The following is a 22,273-nucleotide window of genomic DNA, read 5'->3' on the forward strand; positions in this document are numbered from 1 at the left end:
CTGTGGGCGAGTCACTTGACTTCTCTGGGCCTCAGTTACCTCATCTGTCAAATGGAGATTAACTAAGAGCCTCACGGGGGACAACCTGATGACCCTGTTTCTACCCCAGCGCTTAGAACAGTGTTCTGCACATAGGAAGCACTTAACAAATACCAACATTATTATTCCAAACCAGAGGTAGGACGTGGTTGGCGGGGGGTGATTTGGAGGCCCAGTGAGGAGGTTCTTAATTTTCTGACCTCCAGTCCCGTGCTCTGCCCAATACTTCATGCTGCCTACTGCACGGGGTAGATACGAGGTTATGAAGTTGTTCGCGGTCCCTGTCCCATGTGGGGCTCACAGTGTTCATCCCCATTTTACAGATGAGGGAAATGAGGCCCAGAGAAGTGAAGCGGCTTGCCCAAGGCCACACAGCAGACAGGGGACAGAGCCGGTATTAGAACCCAGGTCTTTCTGGCTCCCAGGACTGTGCTCTATCCACTCCGCCATGCTGCTTTTCAATAATTATGGTATTTGTTAAGCGCTTGCTCCGTCCTAGGCATCGTACCCAGCGCTGCGGTGGATACAAGTATTAGAGTCTAGGCGCTTTGTGGGCAGGGAAAGTGTCTGTCTGTTGTTATATTGGCCTCTCCCAAGCGCTTAGTACAGTGCTCTGCACACAGTAAGGGCTCAATAAATACCACCGGATGAGTAAATGAATAAAGGAGAAGATGAATAAAGGAGAGGCTCCAAGAGGGCAGGGAATGGGTGCTTTGATTCTGCTGACCTCTTCCATAAGCTGAGAGGAGTGAGTGTGAGTAGTTAATTGATTAATTATGGTTCTTGTTAAGTGCTTACTATGTGCCAAGCACTGCTCTAAGCACTGGGGTTGATACAAGGTAATCAGGTTGTCCCACGTGGGGCTCACAGTCTTAATCCCCCTTAAACAGATGAGGTAACTAAGGCACAGAGAAGTAAAGCGGCTTGCCCAAGGTCACACAGCAGACCAGTGGCAGAGCCGGGATTAGAACCCATGTCCTCTGGCTCCCAAGCCCAGGCTCTTGCCATTAGGCCACGCTGCCTCTCCATAGTTCTTCATAAAACACCATTCTATAATCCTTTTCTTCACACCGATTTCCATTCCTGAGTGTGAGTGGCCCTTCGTAAACCACTAGCACTAAATCATTCCTTCATTCATTTAATCGTATTTATTGAGTGCTTACTGGGTGCAGAACACTGTACTAAGCGTGTGGGAGAGCACAATACAGTAGTCAACAGTCACATTCCCTGCCCACCACGGAGTTAGAATCAGTTCCTTCAGGCGGGTTTCCATTCCTGAGTGCGAGGGGTCATTTGTAAACCACCAGCACGAAATCACTCATTCATTCATTCGATCATATTTCTTGAGTGCTTACTGTGTGCGGGGCACTGTACTAAGCGCTTGGGAGAGTGCAATATAGGAATCAACAGTCACCTTCCCTGTCCACAATGGACTTAGAATCCGTTTCTTCACCCAGGTTTCCATTTCCGAGCACGAGTGGCCATTCATAAACCACTAGCACTAAATCATTCATTCATTCAATCGTATTTATTGAGTGCTTCTGTTTTCAGAGCACTGTAATAAGCGCTTGGGAGAGTACAATACAGCAGTCACCAGTCACCTTCCCTGCCCACAATGGACTTAGAATCACTTTCTTCACCCAGGTTTCCATTTCTGAGTGTGAGTGGCTCCACACAAATCACTAGCACTACAATCCGTTCCCACACGCAGCTTTCCATTCCCGAGTGTGAGTGGCCCTTCATAAACCACTAGCACTAAATCATTCCGTGGCTCAGTGGAAAGAGCCCGGGCTCAGGAGTCAGAGGTCATGGGTTCTAATCCCACCTCCGCCACTTGTCAGCCGTGTGACTTTGGGCAAGTCACGTCACTTCTCTGTGCCTCAGTTACCTCATCTGTAAAATGGGGATTAATACTGTGAGTCCCACGTGGGACAAGCTGATTGCCTTGTATCCCCCCCAGCGCTTAGAACAGTGCTTTTCACATGGTAAGCACTTAACAAATACCGTTATTATTATTCCTTGATTCATTTAATCGTATTTATTGAGCGCTTACTGTGTGCAGAGCACTGTACTGAGCGCTTGGGAGAGCAATCAACAGTCACCTTTCCTGCCCACGATGGACTTAGAATCAGTTCCTTCACCCAGGTTTCCATTTCTGAGTGTGAGTGGCCCTTTACAAACCACTAGCACTACGATCCGCTTCCTCAAAGCAGATTCCAGTTAACTCAACCAATCGATCGTATTTATTGAGCGCTTACTGCGTGCAGATCACCGCACTAAGCGCTTGGGAGAGAGCAGTATAACAATTAACAGCCACAGTTCCTGCCCACAACAAGCTTGCAGTCTAGAGGGCTGAAGTCGCAGACTGGAGACAGATTTAGCATACTCACTGGGCGGATCTATAATCCTCTCGGCGCTGTGTCTTCAGTGGGTGCTCGATTTTCGTGATATTCACCCCACCAGCACTAAGTCCCAAGTGCTTAGTACAGTACTCTGCACACAGTAAATGCTCAATAATAATGGTAATTATTCAGGATAATTTACTGATATTAACGCCTGCCTCCCCAATTAGACTGTAAGCTCACTGTGGATAGGGAGGGTGTACGTTTACTGTATTGTACGCTCCCAAGCGCTTACTACAGTGAGAAGCTATATGATGTTGTGCATAGAGCATGGGCCTGGGATGGGTTCTAATCCTGGCTCTGCCACTTGTCTGCTGTGTGATCTTGGGCAAGTTACTTCGCTTCTCTGGGCCTCAGTTCCCTCATCTGAGAAATGGAGATCGAGACCGTGAGCCCCACGTGGGACAGGGATTGTGTTCAACCCGATTTGCTCATGTCCACCCGGCACCTAGTACAGTGTCTGGCATATAGTAAACGCTTAACAAGCACCATAATTTTTATTATTATTACAGTGGGCAGGGAACGTGTCTATCAGCACTGACACACTGTACTCTCACAAGTGCTTAGTACAGTGCGCTGCACACAGTAAGAGCTCAGTCAATACGACTGAATGAATGGCCATGACCATGATGATGACTCAACATGTCTACAACATGTAGAGAAACAGCGTGGCTCAGTGGAAAGGGTCCGGGCTTGGGAGTCAGATGTCATGGGTTCGAATCCCGCCTCTGTCCCTTGTCTGCTGTTTGACTGGGGGCAAGTCACTTCACTTCTCTGTGCCTCGGTTCCCTCATCTGTAAAATGGGGATGAAGACTGTGAGCCTCAAGTGGGACAACCTCATTCCCCTGTATCTACCCCAGCGCTTAGAACAGTGCTCTGCACGTAGTGAGCGCTTAACAGATACCAACATTATTATTATTATTATTATTATTATTACAACTGAGCTCCTTATCTTCCCTCCCAAACCCTGTCCTCTCCCTGACTTCCCCGTCACTGTGGACGGCACCACCATCCTTCCCACCTCAAAGGTCCGCAGCGTTGGCGTTGTCCTCAACTCTGCCCTCTCGTTCACCCCCCGCATCCAATCCGTCACCAACACCTGCCGCTCTCACCTTCGCCGTATCGCCAAGATCCACCCCTTTCCCTCCATCCGAACGGCTATCGGGCTGGTGCAATCTCTCATAATATCCCAACTGGATTACTGTGTCAGCCTCCTCTCTGATCTCCCATCCTCCCGTCTCTCCCCACTCCAGTCTATTCTTCATTCCGCTGCCCGGATCATCTTCCTACAGAAACGGTCCGGGCGTGTCACTCCCCTCCTCAAAAACCTCCAGTGTTTGCCTATCAGCCTTCACATGAAACAAAAACTCCTCACTCTTGACTTCAAGACTGTCCATCCCCTTCGCCCCCTCCTACCTCTCCTCCCTTCTCTCTTTCTACCGCCCACCCCGCACGCTCCGCTCCTCTGCCGCCCGCCTCCTCGCCGTCCCCCGTTCACGCCTATCCCGCGTCGACCCCCGGCCCACGTCCTACCGCTGTCCCGAAACGCCCTCCCTCCTCACATCTGCCAAACTAACTCTCTTCCCCTCTTCAAAGCCCGATTAAGAGCTCACCTCCTCCAAGAGGCCTTCCCACCCTGACCCCCCCTTTCCCTCTGCTCCTGTTCCCCTCTCCATTGCCCTCCTCCCGCCCTCTGCTCTTCCCCCTTCCCCTCCCCTCAGCACTGTGCATATTTGTATATATTATTTATACCCTATTTATTTTGTTAACGATGTGTATATCTCTATGACTCTATTTATCTTGAGGATGTTGTTTTGTTCGGTTCTGTTTTGTTCTGCTGTCTGTCTCCCCCGTTTCGAATGTGAGCCCGTTATTGGGCAGGGATGGTCTCTGTGGCCGAATTATTCACTCTAAGCACCTAGTACAGTGCTCTGCACATAGTAAGTGCTTAATAAATGCTACTGAATGAATGAATCACACTCAGCAGATACATCTGACTATTCCGGTGGGAAGCTACCGCTTCAGCGGGTGCTCGAAGAATAGACCCGATCGACGGCTTCTGCCGAGCGGAAGCCGTGTTCTCGGTGCGCGCAAAATCCCAGGCAGGCGAGATCCCATGCAGACAGGATTCATTCATTCACTCAATCCGACTTATCGTGTGCAGGGCACTGTAGTGAGTGCTTGGGAGAGTCAACTCGTTGTGGGCGGAGAACGTGACTGTTTATTGAGAAGCAGCGTGGCTCAGTGGAAAGAGCCCGGGCTTGGGAGTCAGAGGTCGTGGGTTCTAATCCCGGCTCTGCCGCTTGCCAGCCGTGTGACTTGGGGGCGGGTCACTTAACTTCTCTGTGCCTCAGATACCTCATCTGTAAAATCGGGATGAAAACTGTGAACCCCACGTGGGACAATCTGATCACCCCGTATCCCCCCAGCGCTTAGAACAGTGCTTTGCACGTAGTAAGCGCTTAACAAATACCACCATTATTTTGATTAGACTGTAAGCCCGTCAAAGGGCAGGGGCTGTATCTGTTACCGATTTGTCCATTCCAAGAGCTTAGTCCAGTGCTCTGCACATAGTAAGCGCTCAATAAATACTATTGAATGAATGAATTGTTGCGTTGTAGTGTACTCTCCCAAGTGCTTAGTACAGTACTCTGCACACAGTAAATGCTCAATAATAATAATAATGTTGGTATTTGTTAAGCGCTTACTATGTGCAGAGCACTGTTCTAAGCGCTGGGGGAGATACAGGGTAATCAGGTTGTCCCACGTGAGGCTCACAGTCTTCATCCCCATTTTACAGATGAGGTCACTGAGCCACAGAGAAGTGAAGTAACTCGCCCACACTCACACAGCTGACCAGTGGCGGAGCCATTATTCGAACCCATGACCTCTGACTTCCAAGCCCGGGCTCTCTCCACTGAGCCACGCCGCTTCTCTAATATGATCGAGTGACTGAATGATCAATAAGCAAACACATTCCCTCACCACCCGGAGCTTACGGTCTTGAGGGGGGAGACAGACATTAATGTAAGTAAATAAATGAGAGATATAAACATAAATGCTGTGGGGTGGGGTGAGGGGGGAAGAAAAAAGGGAGCGAGTCGGGGTGATGCGGAAGAGAATGGGAGATGAGGAAAAGCGGGGCTTACTGGGAAGGCCTCCTGGAGGAGATGGGCTTTCAATAAGGCTTGGAAGTGGAGGGGAGAGTCATCGTCTGTGGGATTTGAGGCGGGAGGGCGTTCCAGGAAAGAAGCAGGACGCGAACCAGGGGTCAGCAACACGATAAGTGAGACGGAGGCCCACGGAGAAGGGCGATAGAATAACTTCTAGACTGTGAGCCCGTTGTGGGCAGGGATTGTCTCTATCCGTTGCTGAATTGTACTTTCCAAGCACTTAGTACATTGCTGTGCACATAGTAAGCGCTCAGTAAATACGATTGAACACATAGCAAAGATCCCATAAAGGCAGGAGCCCATTTGGGGACAGTGTACTAAGCCCTGGGGCTGAGGGAAGGGAAGAGGAGACTGAGAGGGAAGAGGAGAGGAGAGGGAAGAAGAGGGGGAAGGGGGAAGGGGAAGGGGAAGGGAAGAGAAGCAGTGTGGCTTAGTGGATAGGACATGAGCCTAAGAGTCAGAAGGTCCTGAGTTTTAATTTCAGCTCTGCCACTTGTCTGCTGTGTGACCTTGAGAAAGTTACTTCACTTCTCTGAGCCTCAGTCACCTCATCTATAAAATGGGCATAGAGACTGTGAGTCCCATGTGGGGGAGGGACTGTGTACTACCTGATTATCTTAGATCCACTCCAGTGCTTAGTACAGTGCTTGGCACGTAGTAAGTGCTTAATAAATACCATAAAAAAAATTCAGGTCCCACCTGGGCCTCACTGTCGAAGTAGAAGGGCCGAATCCCCTTTTTGGCAGATTCATTCAATAGTATTTACTGAACGCTTACTATGTGCAGAGCACTGTACTAAGCGCTTGGAATGTACAAATGGATAACAGAGACAGTCTCTGCCCTTTGACGGGCTTACAGTCTGAGGGAACTGAGGCAGAGAGAAGTGAAGTGACTTACCCAAGGTCAACAACAGATGCGTGGTAAAGCCGGGATTAAAAATGATGGTATCTGTTAAGCACTTAATGTGCCAGGCCCTGCTCTAAACGCTGGGGTGGATGCAAGCCATCGTTCTCGTCTGTCCGTCTCCCCCGATTAGACCGTAAGCCCGTCAAACGGCAGGGACTGTATCTGTTGCCGACTTGTTCATTCCAAGCGCTTAGTCATTCATTCATTCATTCAATAGTATTTATTGAGCGCTTACTATGTGCAGAGCACTGTACTAAGCGCTTGGGATGAACAAGTCGGCAACAGATAGAGACGGTCCCTGCCGTTTGACGGGCTTACGGTCTAATCGGGGGAGACGGACAGACGAGAACGATGGCGATAAACAGCGTCGAGGGGAAGAACGTCTCGTAAAAACCGATGGCGACTAAATAGAATCGAGGCGATGTACAATTCATTAACAAAATAAATAGGGTAACGAAAATATATACAGTCGAGCGGACGAGTACGGTGCCGTAGGGATGGGAAGGGAGAGGTGGAGGAGCAGAGGGAAAAGGGGAAAATGAGGCTTTAGCTGCGGAGAGGTAAAGGGGGGATGGCAGAGGGAGTAGAGGGGGAAGAGGAGCTCAGTCTGGGAACGCCTCTCGGAGGAGGTGATTTTTAAGTAGGGTTTTGAAGAGGGAAAGAGAATCAGTTTGGCGGAGGTGAGGAGGGAGGGCGTTCCGGGACCGCGGGAGGACGCGACCCGGGGGTCGACGGCGGGACGGGCGAGACCGAGGGACAGTGAGGAGGTGGGCGGCGGAGGAGCGGAGCGTGCAGGGTGGGCGGGAGAAAGAGAGAAGGGAGGAGAGGTAGGAAGGGGCAAGGGGATGGAGAGCCTCGAAGCCTAGAGTGAGGAGTTTTTGTTTGGAGCGGAGGTCGATGGGCAACCACTGGAGTTGTTTAAGAAGGGGAGTGACAGGCCCAGAGCGTTTCTGCGGGAAGATGAGCCGGGCGGCGGAGTGAAGAATAGACCGGAGCGGGGCGAGAGAGGAGGAAGGGAGGTCAGAGAGAAGGCCGACACAGTAGTCTAGCCGGGATATAACGAGAGCCCGTAACAGTAAGGTAGCCGTCTGGGTGGAGAGGAAAGGGCGGATCTCGGCGATATCGTAGAGGTGAAACCGGCAGGTCTCGGTAACGGATAGGATGTGTGGGGTGAACGAGAGGGACGAGTCAAGGACGACACCGAGATCGCGGGCCCGAGAGACGGGAAGGATGGTCGTGCCATCCACGGTGATAGAGAAGTCTGGGAGAGGACCGGGTCTGGGAGGGAAGATGAGGAGCTCAGTCTCGCTCATGTTGAGTTTTAGGTGGCGGGCCGACATCCAGGTGGAGACGTCCCGGAGGCGGGAGGAGACGCGAGCCCGAAGGGAGGGGGAGAGGACAGGGGCGGAGATGTAGACCTGCGTGTCATCTGCGTAGAGATGGTCGTCGAAGCCGTGAGAGCGGATGAGTTCACCGAGGGAGTGAGTGTAAATGGAGAACAGAAGAGGGCCGAGAACTGACCCTTGAGGAACTCCGACAGTTAAAGGATGGGAGGGGGAGGAGGCTCCAGCGAAGGAGACCGAGAATGACCGGCCAGAGAGGTGAGAGGAGAACCAGGAGAGGACAGAGTCCGTGAAGCCCAGGTGAGATAAGGTATGGAGGAGGAGGGGATGGTCGACGGTGTCAAAGGCAGCAGAGAGGTCAAGGAGGATCAGAATGGAGTAGGAGCCATCGGATCTGGCAAGAAGGAGGTCACGGGTGACCTTAGAGAGAGCGGTCTCGGTAGAGCGGAGGGGACGGAAGCCAGATCGGAGGGGGTCCGGGAGAGAATGGGAGTTAAGGAATTCTAGGCATCGACTGTAGACGACTCGTTCTAGGATTTTGGAAAGGAAGGGTAGTAGGGAGATAGGACGATAACTGGAGGGGGAAGTGGGGTCAAGAGCGGGTTTTTTTAGGATGGGGGAGACGTGGGCATGTTTGAAGGCAGAGGGGAAGGAGCCCTTTGAGATTGAGTGGTTAAAAATAGAAGTTAAGGAAGGTAGGAGGGCAGGGGTGACGGTTTTAAGAAGATGAGAGGGAATGGGGTCCGAGGCACAGGTGGAGGGGGTGGCACTTGCGAGGAGGGAGGAGATCTCCTCTGAGGATACTGCAGGGAAGGATGGGAAAGTAGGGGAGGGGGTCGGTGGGGGGGAGGGGAGAGGAGGAGGGGTGACTTTGGGGAGCTCAGACCTGATCGTGTTGATTTTCGTGAGGAAATAGGTGGCCAGATCATTGTGGGTGAGAGATGGGGGAGGGGGAGGAACAGGGGGCCCGAGGAGAGAGTTAAAGGTCCGGAACAATCGGCGGGCGTGACGGGCATGGGTGTCGATGAGGGAGGAGAAGAAGCTTTGCCTGGCGGAGGAGAGGGCAGAGTTAAGGCAGGAAAGGATAAATTTGAAGTGTGTGAGGTCGGCTCGGTGCTTGGACTTTCGCCAGCAGCGCTCGGCGGCTCGAGCATAGGAGCGTAGGAGGCGGACGGAGGAGGTGATCCGGGGCTGTGGGTTTGTGGAGCGAGGGCGGCGGAGGGAAAGGGGGGCGAGAGAGTCGAGACGAGTAGAGAGGGTGGAGTTGAGAGCGGAGACCCGATCGTCGAGAGTGGGAAGAGAGGACAGGGCAGCGAGGTGAGGAGAGATGCTATTGGAAAGACGGATGGGATCGAGAGAGCGGAGGTCTCTGCGGGGCAGTAGCGAAGATCTGCAGGGGGAGGGAGTGTGAGAGATGAGGCAGGTGAGAAGGTTACGGTCAGAGAGAGGGATTTCAGAGTCGGCGAGGGAGGAGATAGTGCAGCGGTAGGAGATGACGAGATCGAGGGTGTGATCGAGTCGGTCAGTGGGCGCGGTACGGTGGAGCAGGAGGTCGGCAGAGACGAGGAGGGATAGCGGGCGGGCGGCAGAGGAGTCGTCGGGTACATCCGTATGGATGTCGAAGTCTCCGAGGATCAGAGTGGGCAGAGAGAAGGAGAGAAGGAAGGTGAGAAAGGGGTCAAGGTGGTCGAAGAAGTCGGAGGTGGGACCGGGAGGGCGGTAGATGACGGCGACAAGTAACCGGAGCGGGTGGTAGAGGCGAACGATATGGGCTTCGAAGGAGGGGAAGGAGAGGGAGGGGGGAGGAGGGATAGTGCGGAAGCGGCAACGGGGCGAGAGGAGGAAGCCGACGCCTCCTCCCTTACCGGTGAGTCTGGGGGAGTGGGAGAAGGAGAGGCCTCCGCCGGAGAGAGCGGCGGCGGAGACCGTGTCTTCGGGAGAGAGCCACGTTTCCGAAAGGGCGAGGAGGAGGAGAGAGCGGGAGAGGAAAAGGTCATGGACGAAAGGTAGCTTGCCTGTGATAGAGCGGGGGTTCCAGAGGCCACACTTGAAAGTAGCTGTGGGTGCAAGGGCGGGAGGGGGGAAGGGCGGGGGGAGGGGAGGGTTTGGATGGGAAGGAGGTGGCGGGGCCCTGGACGGGGAGAGGGGGATGAGGGGTGGCGGTGGGACAAGAGGACTGGGATGGGGCGTGGGTGGGGAAGAGAGAAGGGGGGAGGGGGTGAAGAGGGGGTTTGGTGGGGGGAAGAGTAGGGGGAGGGGGAAGAGGGGTAGTGCTGGTAAAGTGGGGTTCTAGGGCGGGGGGGGGGGGGAGACAGAGGAGAGAGCGGGAAAGAGCTGAGCGAGAGAGGGGAACGGGAAGGGGAGGATAGGAAGGGGCGGGAGGGGGGAGGGGGGGAGGAGGGACATGGCGAGGCCAGAGAGGTGGGTGGCAGCACTGACAACAATAAACAGTAATAAACGAAATCGGTAATATAGCAACATGATACAGTATGATACAATACAGTAGTGCTAATATAGCAACATGATACAGTATGATACAACATAGTCGTGTTAATAAAAGAGGCGACGATCAGGGTCGGGGGTAGACTCGATTAAGGGGAGACCTGATCAGATTCAAAGTCTGACGACAATAGACAATAACGAGCGAGATCGCTAATATAGCAACATGCTACAGTAAGGCACACTACAATAGTGTTAATAAGCAGGCGATGACCAGGGTCGGGGGACGAGCCGACCCTACCCGATCAGACTCAAAGTCGAGCGGCCAGTGCTCTGCACATAGTAAGCGCTCAATAAATACTATTGAATGAATGAACGAATGGGTTGGACACAGTCTCCGTCCCATGTTGGACTCACAGTACTCAATAGAACCCAGGACTTCTGATTCTCAGGCCCGGGCTCATTCCACCAATCCACGTCATTTCCCAGGTGAGCAGGGAATCATGTCTACAGGCTTCATTGCATTGTACTCTCCAAAGCACTTAGTACAGTGCTCTGCATTGGGAAAGCGCTCAAGAAATACCGTGGGTTGATTGCTAGATTGATTAAGTAATTGGCAAAAAGACGATAGTGCCCGGCGTATAGTAAGCACTTCACAAATATCATCGTATATTATCGTAACTTTCATTCATTCGTTCAATAGTATTTATTGAGCGCTTGCTCTGTGCAGAGCACTGTACTAAGTGCTTGGAATGGACAATTCGGCAACAGATAGAGACGGTCCCTGCCCGATGACGGGCTCACAGTCTAATCAGGGTCACGCTCCTCTACCATAGGATTTACAGAGTGGTTGGCCTCCCAATTCCGAAGCCCCACAATTCCAAAATCCTCCCCCGTGACAATAATAATTGGGATTTTTTTTAAGTGATTACTAGGGGAAGCAGCGTGGCTCAGTGGAAAGAGCCTGGGCTTCGGAGTCAGAGGTTATGGGTTCGATTCCCCGCTCTGCGACATGTCAGCTGTGTGACTGTGGGCGAGTCACTTCGCTTCTCTGTGCCTCAGTTCGCTCATCTGTAAAATGGGGATTAACTGTGAGCCTCACGTGGGACGACCCGATGACCCTGTATCTACCCCAGCGCTTAGAACAGTGCTCTGCACATAGTAAGCGTTTAACGAATACCAACGTCATTATTATATGCCAAGCACTGTACTAAGCACTGGGGTGGATACGAGCAAAGCGGGTTGACTCCATCCCTGTGCCAAATGGGGATCTCAGTCTCAATCCCCATTTTACAGATGAGGTCACTGAGGCACAGAGAAGCAAAGTGACTTGCCCTAAGTCACATAGCGTTCATTCATTCCATGGTATTTATTGAGCGCTTACTGTGTGCAGAGCACTGTACTCAGCGCTTGGAAAGTACAATTTGCCAACAAATAGAGACAGTCCCTACCCAACAACGGGCTCACAGCAGACGAGTGGCGGAGCCGTGATTAATAATAATAATAATAATAATAAATCACAATGGTACTGGTTAAGCGCTTACTATGTGCCAAGCACCCCATGACCCATTGTCATGGGTTCGAATCCTGACTCTGCCACTTGTCAGCTGTGTGACCGTGGGCAGGTCACTTCTCTGTGCCTCAGTTCCCTCATCTGTAAAATGGGGATTAACTGTGAGCGTCACGTGGGACGACCTGATGACCCTGTATCTCCCCCCGGCGCTTAGAACAGTGCTCTGCCCAGAGTAAGCGCTTAACAAATACCAACATTATTATGACCTTCTGACTCCGGGGCCTGAGCTCTGTCCCCTATTCCGTGCCGCTTCCCTAGCCCAGTCCTGCCAAGGGAAGACAGGACCCGTGGGTGCAGGACCTCGCTTTATTGAGGAGTACGGTGGGCGGCGGCCAGCGACCATGTCGACAGCGGAGGGTTTTCGTGAGCCCAGAATCAACGCTCTCAGTAGTACCAGATATAGACGAACAGAGAAGCCGGATCAAGGCTGTCACCCAGTTTGGAAAACAGAGGGACTCGCCGGTAACCTGCCAAAGGAATCGCATCCGATTAACTCCCTCATTGAACTCATCGGCTCCCACGACTTCAAACGCCCTCTCTACGCGGGTGATTCCCAAATCTCCCTCTCCGCCCCGATGGCTGTCCTTCTCTCCAGTCTCGTGTCTCCCCCTCCGTCGGGATTTCTCAAGCCGGATGTCCTGCCACACCTCAAATTTAGCCTAAAACAGAACTTCTCATCTTCCCAACCAAACCCTGTCCTCCCGCTGATTTTCCCATCACTGTGGACGGGACCGCCATCCTTCCTCTGTCGCAGGCCCGCAACGTTGGCGTTCTCCTGGGCTCATCTCTCTCACACAACCCACATATTCAGTCTGTCACCGCATCGTGTCAGCTCCACCTTCACAACATCGCTAAAATCCGCCCTTCCCTCTCCATCGAGACCGCTACCGCATTAATCCAGGCCCTCGTCCTCTCCCTCCTTGATGACCTCCCAGCCCCCCGTCTCTTCCCGCTCCATTTCTCCCTGCTGCTCAGATCATTTTTCTACAAAAATATGATCCGTATTTCCCCACTCCTCAAGACCCTCTAGCTCACTGTGAGCAGGGAACGTCACTGTTCATTATTCATTCAATCATTCAATCGTATTTATTGAGCGCTTACTATGTGCCGAGCACTTGGATCCAGCACTTGGAACGTACAATTCAGCGACAGATAGAGACAATCCCTGCCCAATGACGGGCTCACAGTCGAATAATAATAATAATAATAATGTTGGCATTTGTTAAGCCCTTACTATGTGCAGAGCACTGTTCTAAGCGCTGGGGGAGACACAGGGCAATCAGGCTGTCCCACGTGAGGCTCCCAGTCTTAATCCCCATTTTACAGATGAGGGAACCGAGGCACAGAGAAGTGAAGTGACTTGCCCACAGTCACACAGCCGACAAGTGGTAGAGCTGGGATTTGAACTCATGATCTCTGACTCCCAAGCCCAGGCTCTTTCCACTGAGCCACGCTGTTTCATTTTTGTTATTATTGTTATTATTATTAATCGGGGGAGACGGACGGCAGAGCGAAACAGAACGAAACAAAAACAAGACAACATTATCACGATAAATAGAATGAAGGGGATGTACACCTCATTAACAAAATAAATAGGGTAATAAAAAATATAGACAAATGAGCACAGTGCTGAGGGGAGGGGAAGGAGCGGAGGGAAAGGGGGCTCAGCTGAGGGGAGGTGAAGGGGGAAGGGGAAGGAGCAGAAGGCGGAGGTGAAGCAGAAGGAAAAGGAGGTAGCTCAGTCTGGGAATTAACCGTGCAAGTTCGTTATGGTACTGTACTTCCCAAGCGCTCAGCACAGTGCTCTGCACACCGTAAGCGCTCAGTAAATACGATCGAATGAATGACTGAATGAACCTCCAGTGGTCGTCCATCCACCTCTGTATCATAAGCCCGTCAATGGGCAGGGATCGTCTCTATCTGTTGCCGAATTGTCCATTCCAAGCGCTTAGTACAGTGCTCTGCACATAGTAAGCGCCTAACAAATACCAACATTATTATTATTATTATTATTATTAAGTGCTTGCTATGCGGCAAGCACTGTACTAAGCACCGGGCTAGATACAAGATAATCAGGTCCCACATGGGACTCACAGTCAAGCAGGAGGGACAACAGGGGTTGAATCTGGGAATGTGTCCGTTGCTTGTTATATTGCACTCTCTCAAGTGCTTAGGACAGTGCTCTGCACACAGTAAGCGCTCAATAGATATTAACAGTATTTGTTAAGCGCTTACTATGTGCCAAGCACTGGTCTGAGCTCTAAATACAACTGAATGAATGATCGAAGGAATCCCCATTCTGTGGATGAAGTGAGGCCCCGAGAAGTTAAATGACCTGCCCGAGGACAAGCAGCAGGTATGTGGTGGAGCCAGGATTAGAACCTGGGGCCTCTGGCTCCCCACTGGACTGCACAGAGAGGTCGGAGATCGTGCCTACAAACTCTGTTGCACTGTACTCTCCCAAGTGCTTAGTACAGTGCGCTGCACACAGGAAGCGCTCAGTAAATGCCTTTGATCCACCGAGATCGACTGTCTCTATCTGTTGCCGACTTGTACATTCCAAGCGCTTAGTACAGTGCTCTGCACATAGTAAGCGCTCAATAAATACTACTGAATGAATGAGTGATCAACACAGGGGAGGCACCCAGATTAAACAATGAGAGATCACTAAAGCAGAGACGTCGACAGAATGAGTGCTCATTTTCCAAAAATGAACGGCAGGCTGGAAAGGGACTATAATAATAATGTTGGTATCCGTTAAGCGCTTACTATGTGCCGAGCACTGTTCTAAGCGCTGGGGAGACGCAGGGGAATCAGGTCGTCCCACATGGGGCTCCCAGTCTTCATCCCCATTCTACAGATGAGGTAACTGAGGCACCGAGAAGTGAAGTGACTCGCCCAAAGTCACACAGCTGCCAAGTGGCAGAGCCGGGATTCGAACCCATGACCTCTGACTCCCAAGCCCGGGCTCTTTCCACTGAGCCACGCTAGTAGGAGGTGATCAAAAAGTAGTAGAGAGTAGTACGATCTCGTCATCATCAACGCCCTTCGGCTTGGCTACTAGAGATGCTGACGGGGAAAGAGCATTTAGTCCAGGTTGGATTTTGTTGTCATTTCCCTTTCTGGGTTCAAGATTTTGTTCTCAGAAAATGGGACCTGACTAGTTTTCATGCCCGGGACCTTCTTTCTTGCAGCAGATAAAAATGGTGGTATTTGTTAAGCGCTTACTATGTGCAAAGCACTGTCCTAAGCGCTGGGGGATACAAGGTGATCACGTTGCCCCGCGTGGGGCTCACAGTTTTAATCCCGTTTTACAGATGAGGGAACTGAGGCCCAGAGAAGTGAAGCGACTTGCCCAAAGTCACACAGCTGGCAAGCGGTGGAGCCGGGATTAGAACCCACGACCTCTGACTCCCAAGCCCGGGCTCTTGCCACTGAGCCACGCCGCTTCTCGAAAAGGATAAAGAAAAGGAAGTAGCACGGATTAGAGGATAATAATAATGATGCAGCGTGGCTCAGTGGAAAAAGCACCAGCTTGGGAGTCAGAGGTTGTTGGTTCTAATCCCCCCTCCGCCACATAATAGTTATTATTATGATGGTATTTGTTAAGCGCTCACTACGTACCAAGCCCTGTTCTAAGACCTAAGGTAGAGACAAGGTAATCAGGTCGTCCTGCGTGGGGCTCCCAGTCTTCATCCCCATTTTCCAGATGAGGTCCCTGAGGCCCAGAGAAGGGAAGCGACTTGCCCAAAGTCACGCAGCTGACAAGCGGCGGTGCCGGGATTAGAACCCAAGTTCTCTGACTCCCAAACCCAGGCTCTTTCCACTAAGCCATGCTGCTGCTCTAAAGACCTGAACCTGGGAGTCAGAAGGTCATGGGTTCTAATCCTGGCTCTGCCCCTTGGTTGCTGTGTGACCTTGAGCAAGTCACTTCACTTCTCTGTGCCTCAGTTCCCTCATCTGTAAAATAGGAATTAAGAGTGTGAGCCTCGTGTGGTACGGGGACTGTATCCAACCCGATAGCTCCAGACTGACATAGTTAGTGCTTAACAAATACCACAGTCATTATCATTATTATTTTTAAGAAAGAGTTCCACGAGGCCGGACTCACTGGCCCAAAGCCAGTTCTGGTGGATGACGATGGTATCCGTTAAGTGCTTACTATGTGCCAAGCACTGTTCTAAGCGCTGCGGTAGATACAAAGTAATCGGGTTGTTCCACTCGGGGCTCACAGTCTTCACCCCCGTTTTACAGATGAGGTCACTGAGGCCCAGAGGAGCTAAGTAGTTTACTCAAGGTCTCACAGCAGACAAGTGGCCGAGCCGGGATTAGAACCCACATCCTCTGACTCCCATGTCCGGGCTCTTCCCACTAAACCATGCTAGTTAAAAGAGTGAGCAGGCGAGAGGAAAGCCAAGAGATGGAACAGAGGAGGAGTGTGTTCTAGTGCCTCTGGGCCTGGGAGTCCTAGGATCCGAGTTCTAATCCCGGCTCGGCCACTTATCGATCGGTGGCATTTATCGAGCGCTGACTGCGCAGAGCCCTATGCTATGAGAAGCAGCGTGGCTCAGTGGAAAGAGCATGGGCTTTGGAGTCAGAGGTCATGAGTTCGAATCCCAGCTCCGCCACTTGTCAGCTGTGTGACTGTGGGCAAGTCACTTCACTTCTCTGGGCCTCGGTTCCCTCATCTGTAAAATGGGGATTAAGACCGTGAGCCCCACGTGGGACAACCCGTGGAACAGGGACTGAGTCTAACCTGATTATCCTCTATGAACCCCAGTGCTTAGTACAGTGTTTGGCACAGAGTACACGCTTACTGTGTGCGGAGCACTGTACCGAGCGCTTGTACAACGTAACAGTATAAAAGACACAACCCCTGCCCACAGTGAGCTTACAGGCTGAGTTTATATCACCATCATCATGAGTTCGAATCCCAGCTCTGCCACTTGTCGGCTGTGTGACTGTGGGCGAGTCACTTAACTTCTCTGTGCCTCCGTTCCCTCATCTGTAAAATGGGGATGAAGACTGTGAGCCCCACGGGGGACAACCTGATTCCCCTATGTCTACCCCAGCGCTTAGAACAGTGCTCGGCACATAGTAAGCGCTTAACAAATAGCAACATTATTATTATGATTATTGTTTTTATTATTCAGCAACCTCTCCTCCTCACTTCTATCACCTACCAAGCTCCCAGACACTGACTGAGGAATGTGGACTTACTTTATATTATTTCTATTAATGTCTGTCTCCCGTTCTAGACTGTAAGCTCACCGTGGACAGGGAAAGTGCTAATTCTGCTGCGCTGTGTTCTCCCAAGTGCTTAGTACAGTGCTCTGCACTCGGTAAGCGCTCAATAAAAATGAGTGACTGACTCACCGACCTTCTCCCCAGCCCTGCCTTCTTCTCCGCTGAATTCCATCCCTTCCTTCCCAAGCAGCTCAGTTCCCTATACTTGTCTTATGCCTTCGAGTCCTTTCGGACCCATAGCGACACCACGGACACGTCTCTCCCAGAACGTCCCGCTCTCCATCTGCCATCGTTCCGGTAGCGGATCCAAGGAGTTTTCTTGGGAAAGACCCGGAAGCGGTTGACCGTCACCTCCTTCCGCGCAGTAAACTCAAGCCTCCGCCCCGGACTCTCTCCCGGGCCGCCGCTGCCCGGCACGGGGGAGTTTTGGCTTGTAGCCGACGGCCTGCCCCTCGCCTGCCGCTGGCCATGCTAGGAAGGAACGGACGGGCCTCGGCTTCGCTCTCCCTCCCGTAGCCGAGACTGGGAGAGGCCTGGAAACTCTCCCGGTGCGGTCCCGAGAGGGGTCCCTGTACTAGACCCCAAATATTCCATAGCAACAGAAGCTCCCACCGAACCATCAAGCAGAATGGTGCGATAAGATGGTCGGTAAAAGAAAATAGGAAACTGGAACTCGGCCTTCCTGGAGAGGGCAATCGGTAGAGTGAGCGAGGGTTCCTGGGAACCCGTCCGTGGCATTCAGCGAACCTGTGGGAATCCTTACCCGAGGAAGAAATCCAGGACACTTAGCAAAAACAATCGTAATAACAATAGTATTTTTTAAGGGCTTGTTATGTGCAAACCACTGGTCTAAGCACTGGGGGAGATACAAGCTAATCTGGTTGGACCACGTCTCTGTCCCGCAAGGGGCTCGTAGTATTAAATCCCCATTTTACAGATGAGGGAAATTAAGGTACAGTGAAGTGACTTGACTGAGTCTGCGGGGCAGACAAGCGGCGGAGCCAGGATTAGAACCCACGTCCTCTGATTCCCAAGCCCAGGCTCTTACCACTAGGCTAGGCTGCAAAAATGAAGTAGGGCTCCCAAAGTCAGTGAGTTTCAATGACTATCTTTGACAATCAGCGACATAAAGTCTCCCTCTGGTCTGTAAGCTCGTTGTGAGCAGGGAATGTGTCTGTTTATGCTTTTATTGTCCTCTCCCAAGTGCTTAGTACAGTGCTCTGCACACAGTCAGCACTCGATAAACAAGATTGTATGAATCCCTACTCTCAAAGGGCCAATATCCTAAGAATTCAAGGCAATTAACAGAGAAGCTGCATGGCCTGATGGAGAGAGCCCAGGTCGGAGGGAAAGAGGACGTGGGTTCTAATTCTGCTCTGTCCCATGTCTGATGGGTGATGTCGGCCACTTGACTTCTCTGTAAATAAATAAATAAACTGTGGTATTTGTTAGGCGCTTACTATGTGCAAAGCACTGTTCTAAGCGCTGGGGGATACAAGGTGAACAGTTTGTCCCACGTGGGCCTCACAGTTTTAATCCCCATTTGACAGATGAGGTACCTGAGGCACAGAGAAGTTAAGTGCCCTGCCCAAGGTCACACAGCTGACTAGTGGCGGAGCAGGGATTAGAACCCGTGATCTCTGACTCCCAAGCCCGCGCTCTTTCCACTGAGCCATGCTCTGTGCCTCGGTTCCCTCATCTGCAAAAGGGGCATTAAGACCGTGAGCCCCATGTGGGACAGGGACTGCATCCAATCAGATTATCTCGTAATAATAACAATAGCATTTTTCAGCACTTACTAGGTGCTAAGCACTGTTCTAAGCGCTGGAGGAGATACAAGGTTATCAGATTGTCCCACGAGGGGCTCACAGTCCTCATGCCCATTTTACAGATGAGGTAACTGAGGCCCAGAGAGGTGAAGCGACTTGCCCAAGGTCACACAGCTGACAAGCGGCAGAGCCGGAATTAGAACCCATGACCTCTGACTCCCAAGCCCGGGTTCTTTCCACTGAGCCACGTTGCTTCTCTTATCTACCCCAGCGCTTAGTACAGTGCCTGGCACACAGCAAGTGCTTAACAAATACCACCATTCCACCAATTACCACAGGAGTGGGACTCAATTCCGGTCCCTAATGGGAATCCTTGGAAAAGAATTACCTTTATCCATGCAATAAAATGGCAGTGTGTATTGGCCAAGAAATTCATTGGAAGCCAGAGAGACTTGATCTTCAACAACAAAGCGAACCAAGGCCAGGTCGGGAACCTGAATCGTAAACGTGAAGGTTTCGTTCCACCTAGGACACAGAGCTGTGGAAAAATAATAATAATAATAATAATAATAACTGTGGTATTTGTTAAGGGCTTACTGTAAGCTCATTGTGGGCAGGGAATATGTCTGTTTATTGTCATAATGTCCTCTCCCAAGTGCTTGATGCAACGTCTTACACACAGTAAGCGCTCAATAAATACGACTGAATGAACATTTAGTAGACACAATCCCTGTCCTCAAGAGGTTTACAGTCTACTATGTGAAGAGCACTGAATTCATTCATTCAATCGTATTTATTGAGTGCTTTCTGGGTGCAGAACACTGTACTAAGCGCTTGGAACATACAATTCAGCAAGAGAGAGAGACAATCCCTACCCAACAACGGGCTCACAGTCCAGAAGACGTGATAGAAATGTTAAGCAGCGTGGCTTAGTGGAAAGAGCCGGGGCTCAGGAGGCAGAGGTTCTAATCCCGGCTCCGCCACTTATCAGCTGTGTGACCGTGGGCAAGTCAGTTAACTTCTCCGTGCCTCGGTTACCTCACCTGAAAAATGGAGATTAAATCTCTGAGCCCCCTGCGGGACAACCTGATTACCTTGTACGTACATCGCCTTGATTCTATTTAGTTGCTATTGTTTTTACGAAATGTTCTTCCCCTCGACTCTATTTATCGCCATCGTTCTCGTCCGTCCGTCTCCCCCGATTAGACCGTGAGCCCGTCAAAGGGCAGGGACTGTCTCTATCTGTTGCCGACTTGTTCATTCCAAGCGCTTAGTACAGTGCTTTGCACATAGTAAGCGCCCAATAAATACTATTGAATGAATACTCCAGCACTTAGAACAGTGCCTGGCACGTACCAAATGCTTAACAGATACCAACAGCGCTTAACAAATACCACCATTATTATTATTATTATTGTTATCACTCCTCTAATTGAACTTATCTCTCCAGAGAAGTGAGGAAATAGATCTACTCAGTTAATCAACTGAAGTGAAGTATTTCCTCCCTTCACAGCATCCTTGGTTACCTCCTGGCTCTCAATCTACCGGTGGTATTTATTCAGTTGGTACAGGGTACTGCACAGTCCTTGGAGGGTAGAGAGGGTGATAATGATGCTAATGATGATTATAATTATTATCATCATCGTTACAATTATTATTATCATATTTGGTAAGCGCTTTCTTAAGTAGCCCCTTTCTTGTCCTCAAGAAACATCACACATCCCAGCAGGCATTGAGCCCATATTTTCATGTGCGTCTCCCGCGTAGACCGTGGACTCCTTGTAGACGAGGATCGTGTTTACCAACCCTGCAGCGTGGCCTAGTGCACAGAGCCCGGGCCTGGGACTTAGAAGGACCTGGGTTCTAATCCCGCCTCCCCCATTTGTCAGCTGTGTGACTATGGGCGAGTCACGTCCCTTCTCTGTGCCTCAGTTACTGCATCTCTCAAATGAGGATGAAGAGTGTGAGCCCCATGTATGCAACCTTATTAACTTGTATCTACCCCAGTGCTTACAAGAGTGCTGGACGCATAGTGGAAAGAGCACGGGCTTTGGAGTCAGGGCTCATGAGTTCGAATCCCAGCTGTGTGACTGTGGGCAAGTCACTTCACTTCTCTGTGCTTCAGTTCCCTCATCTGTAAAATGGGGATTAAGACTGTGAGCCCCACGTGGGACAACCTGATTCTCCTGTGTCTACCCCAGCGCTTAGAACAGTGCTCTGCACATAGTAAGCGCTTAACAAATGCCAACGTTATCATTATGGTACGCGCTTAACAAATACCAGCATTATTATTATTACCATAGTAAGCACTTAACCAATACCACTGCTATTATTATGAACTCCTCTGGGTTGCATTCTCCCAACCACTTAGTACAGTGTTCTGCATACAGTAAGCACTCAAAAAATAGCACTGATGGATTGATCGAGGGACTGAACGCATCCCCGTGGAGAAGAAGGAAATAAGCCCACCCAGCCTCTCAACTTGTTACAACTCTTAGGCCTCTGGGAGCCTCCGGGGCTGTGCTGTCAGTGTTGAGGGGAATCGACTTCTGGGTCATCCCGAGGTCAGAGGTCAGGTCAACTCCAGGCTCAGTGGAGGTTGCCTACATGGTGCCGGTTGGCAGGTCTCTGCTTCGACTTCCCGGTCGTCCCCAAGTCAGAGGTCAGGTCAAGTCCAGGCTCAGTGGAGGTTGTCTAAGTGGGGCTGGTAGGCGGGTCTCTGCTTCCATTTCTAGGTCATCCCGAGGTCAGAGGTCAGGCCAACTCCAGACTCAGTGGAGATTGTCCAAGTGGGCTGGGAGGCAGGTTTCTGCGTCCATTTTCCGCTCCTCTGACGCCTCCTGTCCACCTTCATCTGGCCTAGGACTCAGATGGATGCTGGTCCAGTTCTATACTGCACTGTCCAGCTTGCAGCTGGCCAACAGGACCCCTCATCTTCCCTCCCCCCCTCCCCAGATGGGTGGGTCCAGCACAAGAACACGTGTGGGGGGGAGGGGAAGGAGGATATGCATGTGGGCCTGGTTGTGTAAGTGTTTATGACTGTATGCATATGTGTGTGGAATAATTAATGATAATAATGATGTTCGTCAAGCGCTTACTATATACCAAGCACTGCTCTGAGCACTGGAGTAGATACAAGGCAATCGGGCTGTCCCACGTGGGGCTCACAGTCTTCATCCCCATTTTGCAGATGAGGGAAGTGAGGCCCAGAAAAGTGAAGTGCCTTGCCCAAGGTCATGCAGAAATGAATAATTCTGGTTCTTGTTAAGCACTGACTATCTCCCAAGCACTAGGTTACATACTCCACCGCTTAGTACAGTGCCAGGTAATAGGAAGCGCCTAATTTAATAATGTTGGGATTTGTTAAGCGCTTACTATATG

The 22,273-nt window shown here is 51.1% G+C and overlaps 1 protein-coding gene across 2 annotated transcripts in view; it reads right to left on the reverse strand.

The window, feature by feature from the left end:
* Positions 1-12,168: 12,168 nt before the first annotated feature.
* Positions 12,169-22,273, reverse strand: part of PLCZ1 (phospholipase C zeta 1) — an 88,476-nt gene continuing 78,371 nt past the window's right edge. For both annotated transcript variants that reach the window (XM_029048663.2, XM_029048671.2), the window contains 2 exons: positions 19,281-19,430; positions 12,169-12,343 (listed from right to left, as the gene is read on the reverse strand). In XM_029048663.2, coding sequence (XP_028904496.1) covers positions 12,261-12,343; positions 19,281-19,430 — 233 coding nt within the window. In that variant the 3' untranslated portion in view covers positions 12,169-12,260. The remainder of the gene's footprint in view (positions 12,344-19,280; positions 19,431-22,273) is intronic.

Source organism: Ornithorhynchus anatinus, chromosome 2, assembly GCF_004115215.2.
Source record: "Ornithorhynchus anatinus isolate Pmale09 chromosome 2, mOrnAna1.pri.v4, whole genome shotgun sequence".
Lineage (NCBI taxonomy): Eukaryota > Metazoa > Chordata > Mammalia > Monotremata > Ornithorhynchidae > Ornithorhynchus > Ornithorhynchus anatinus.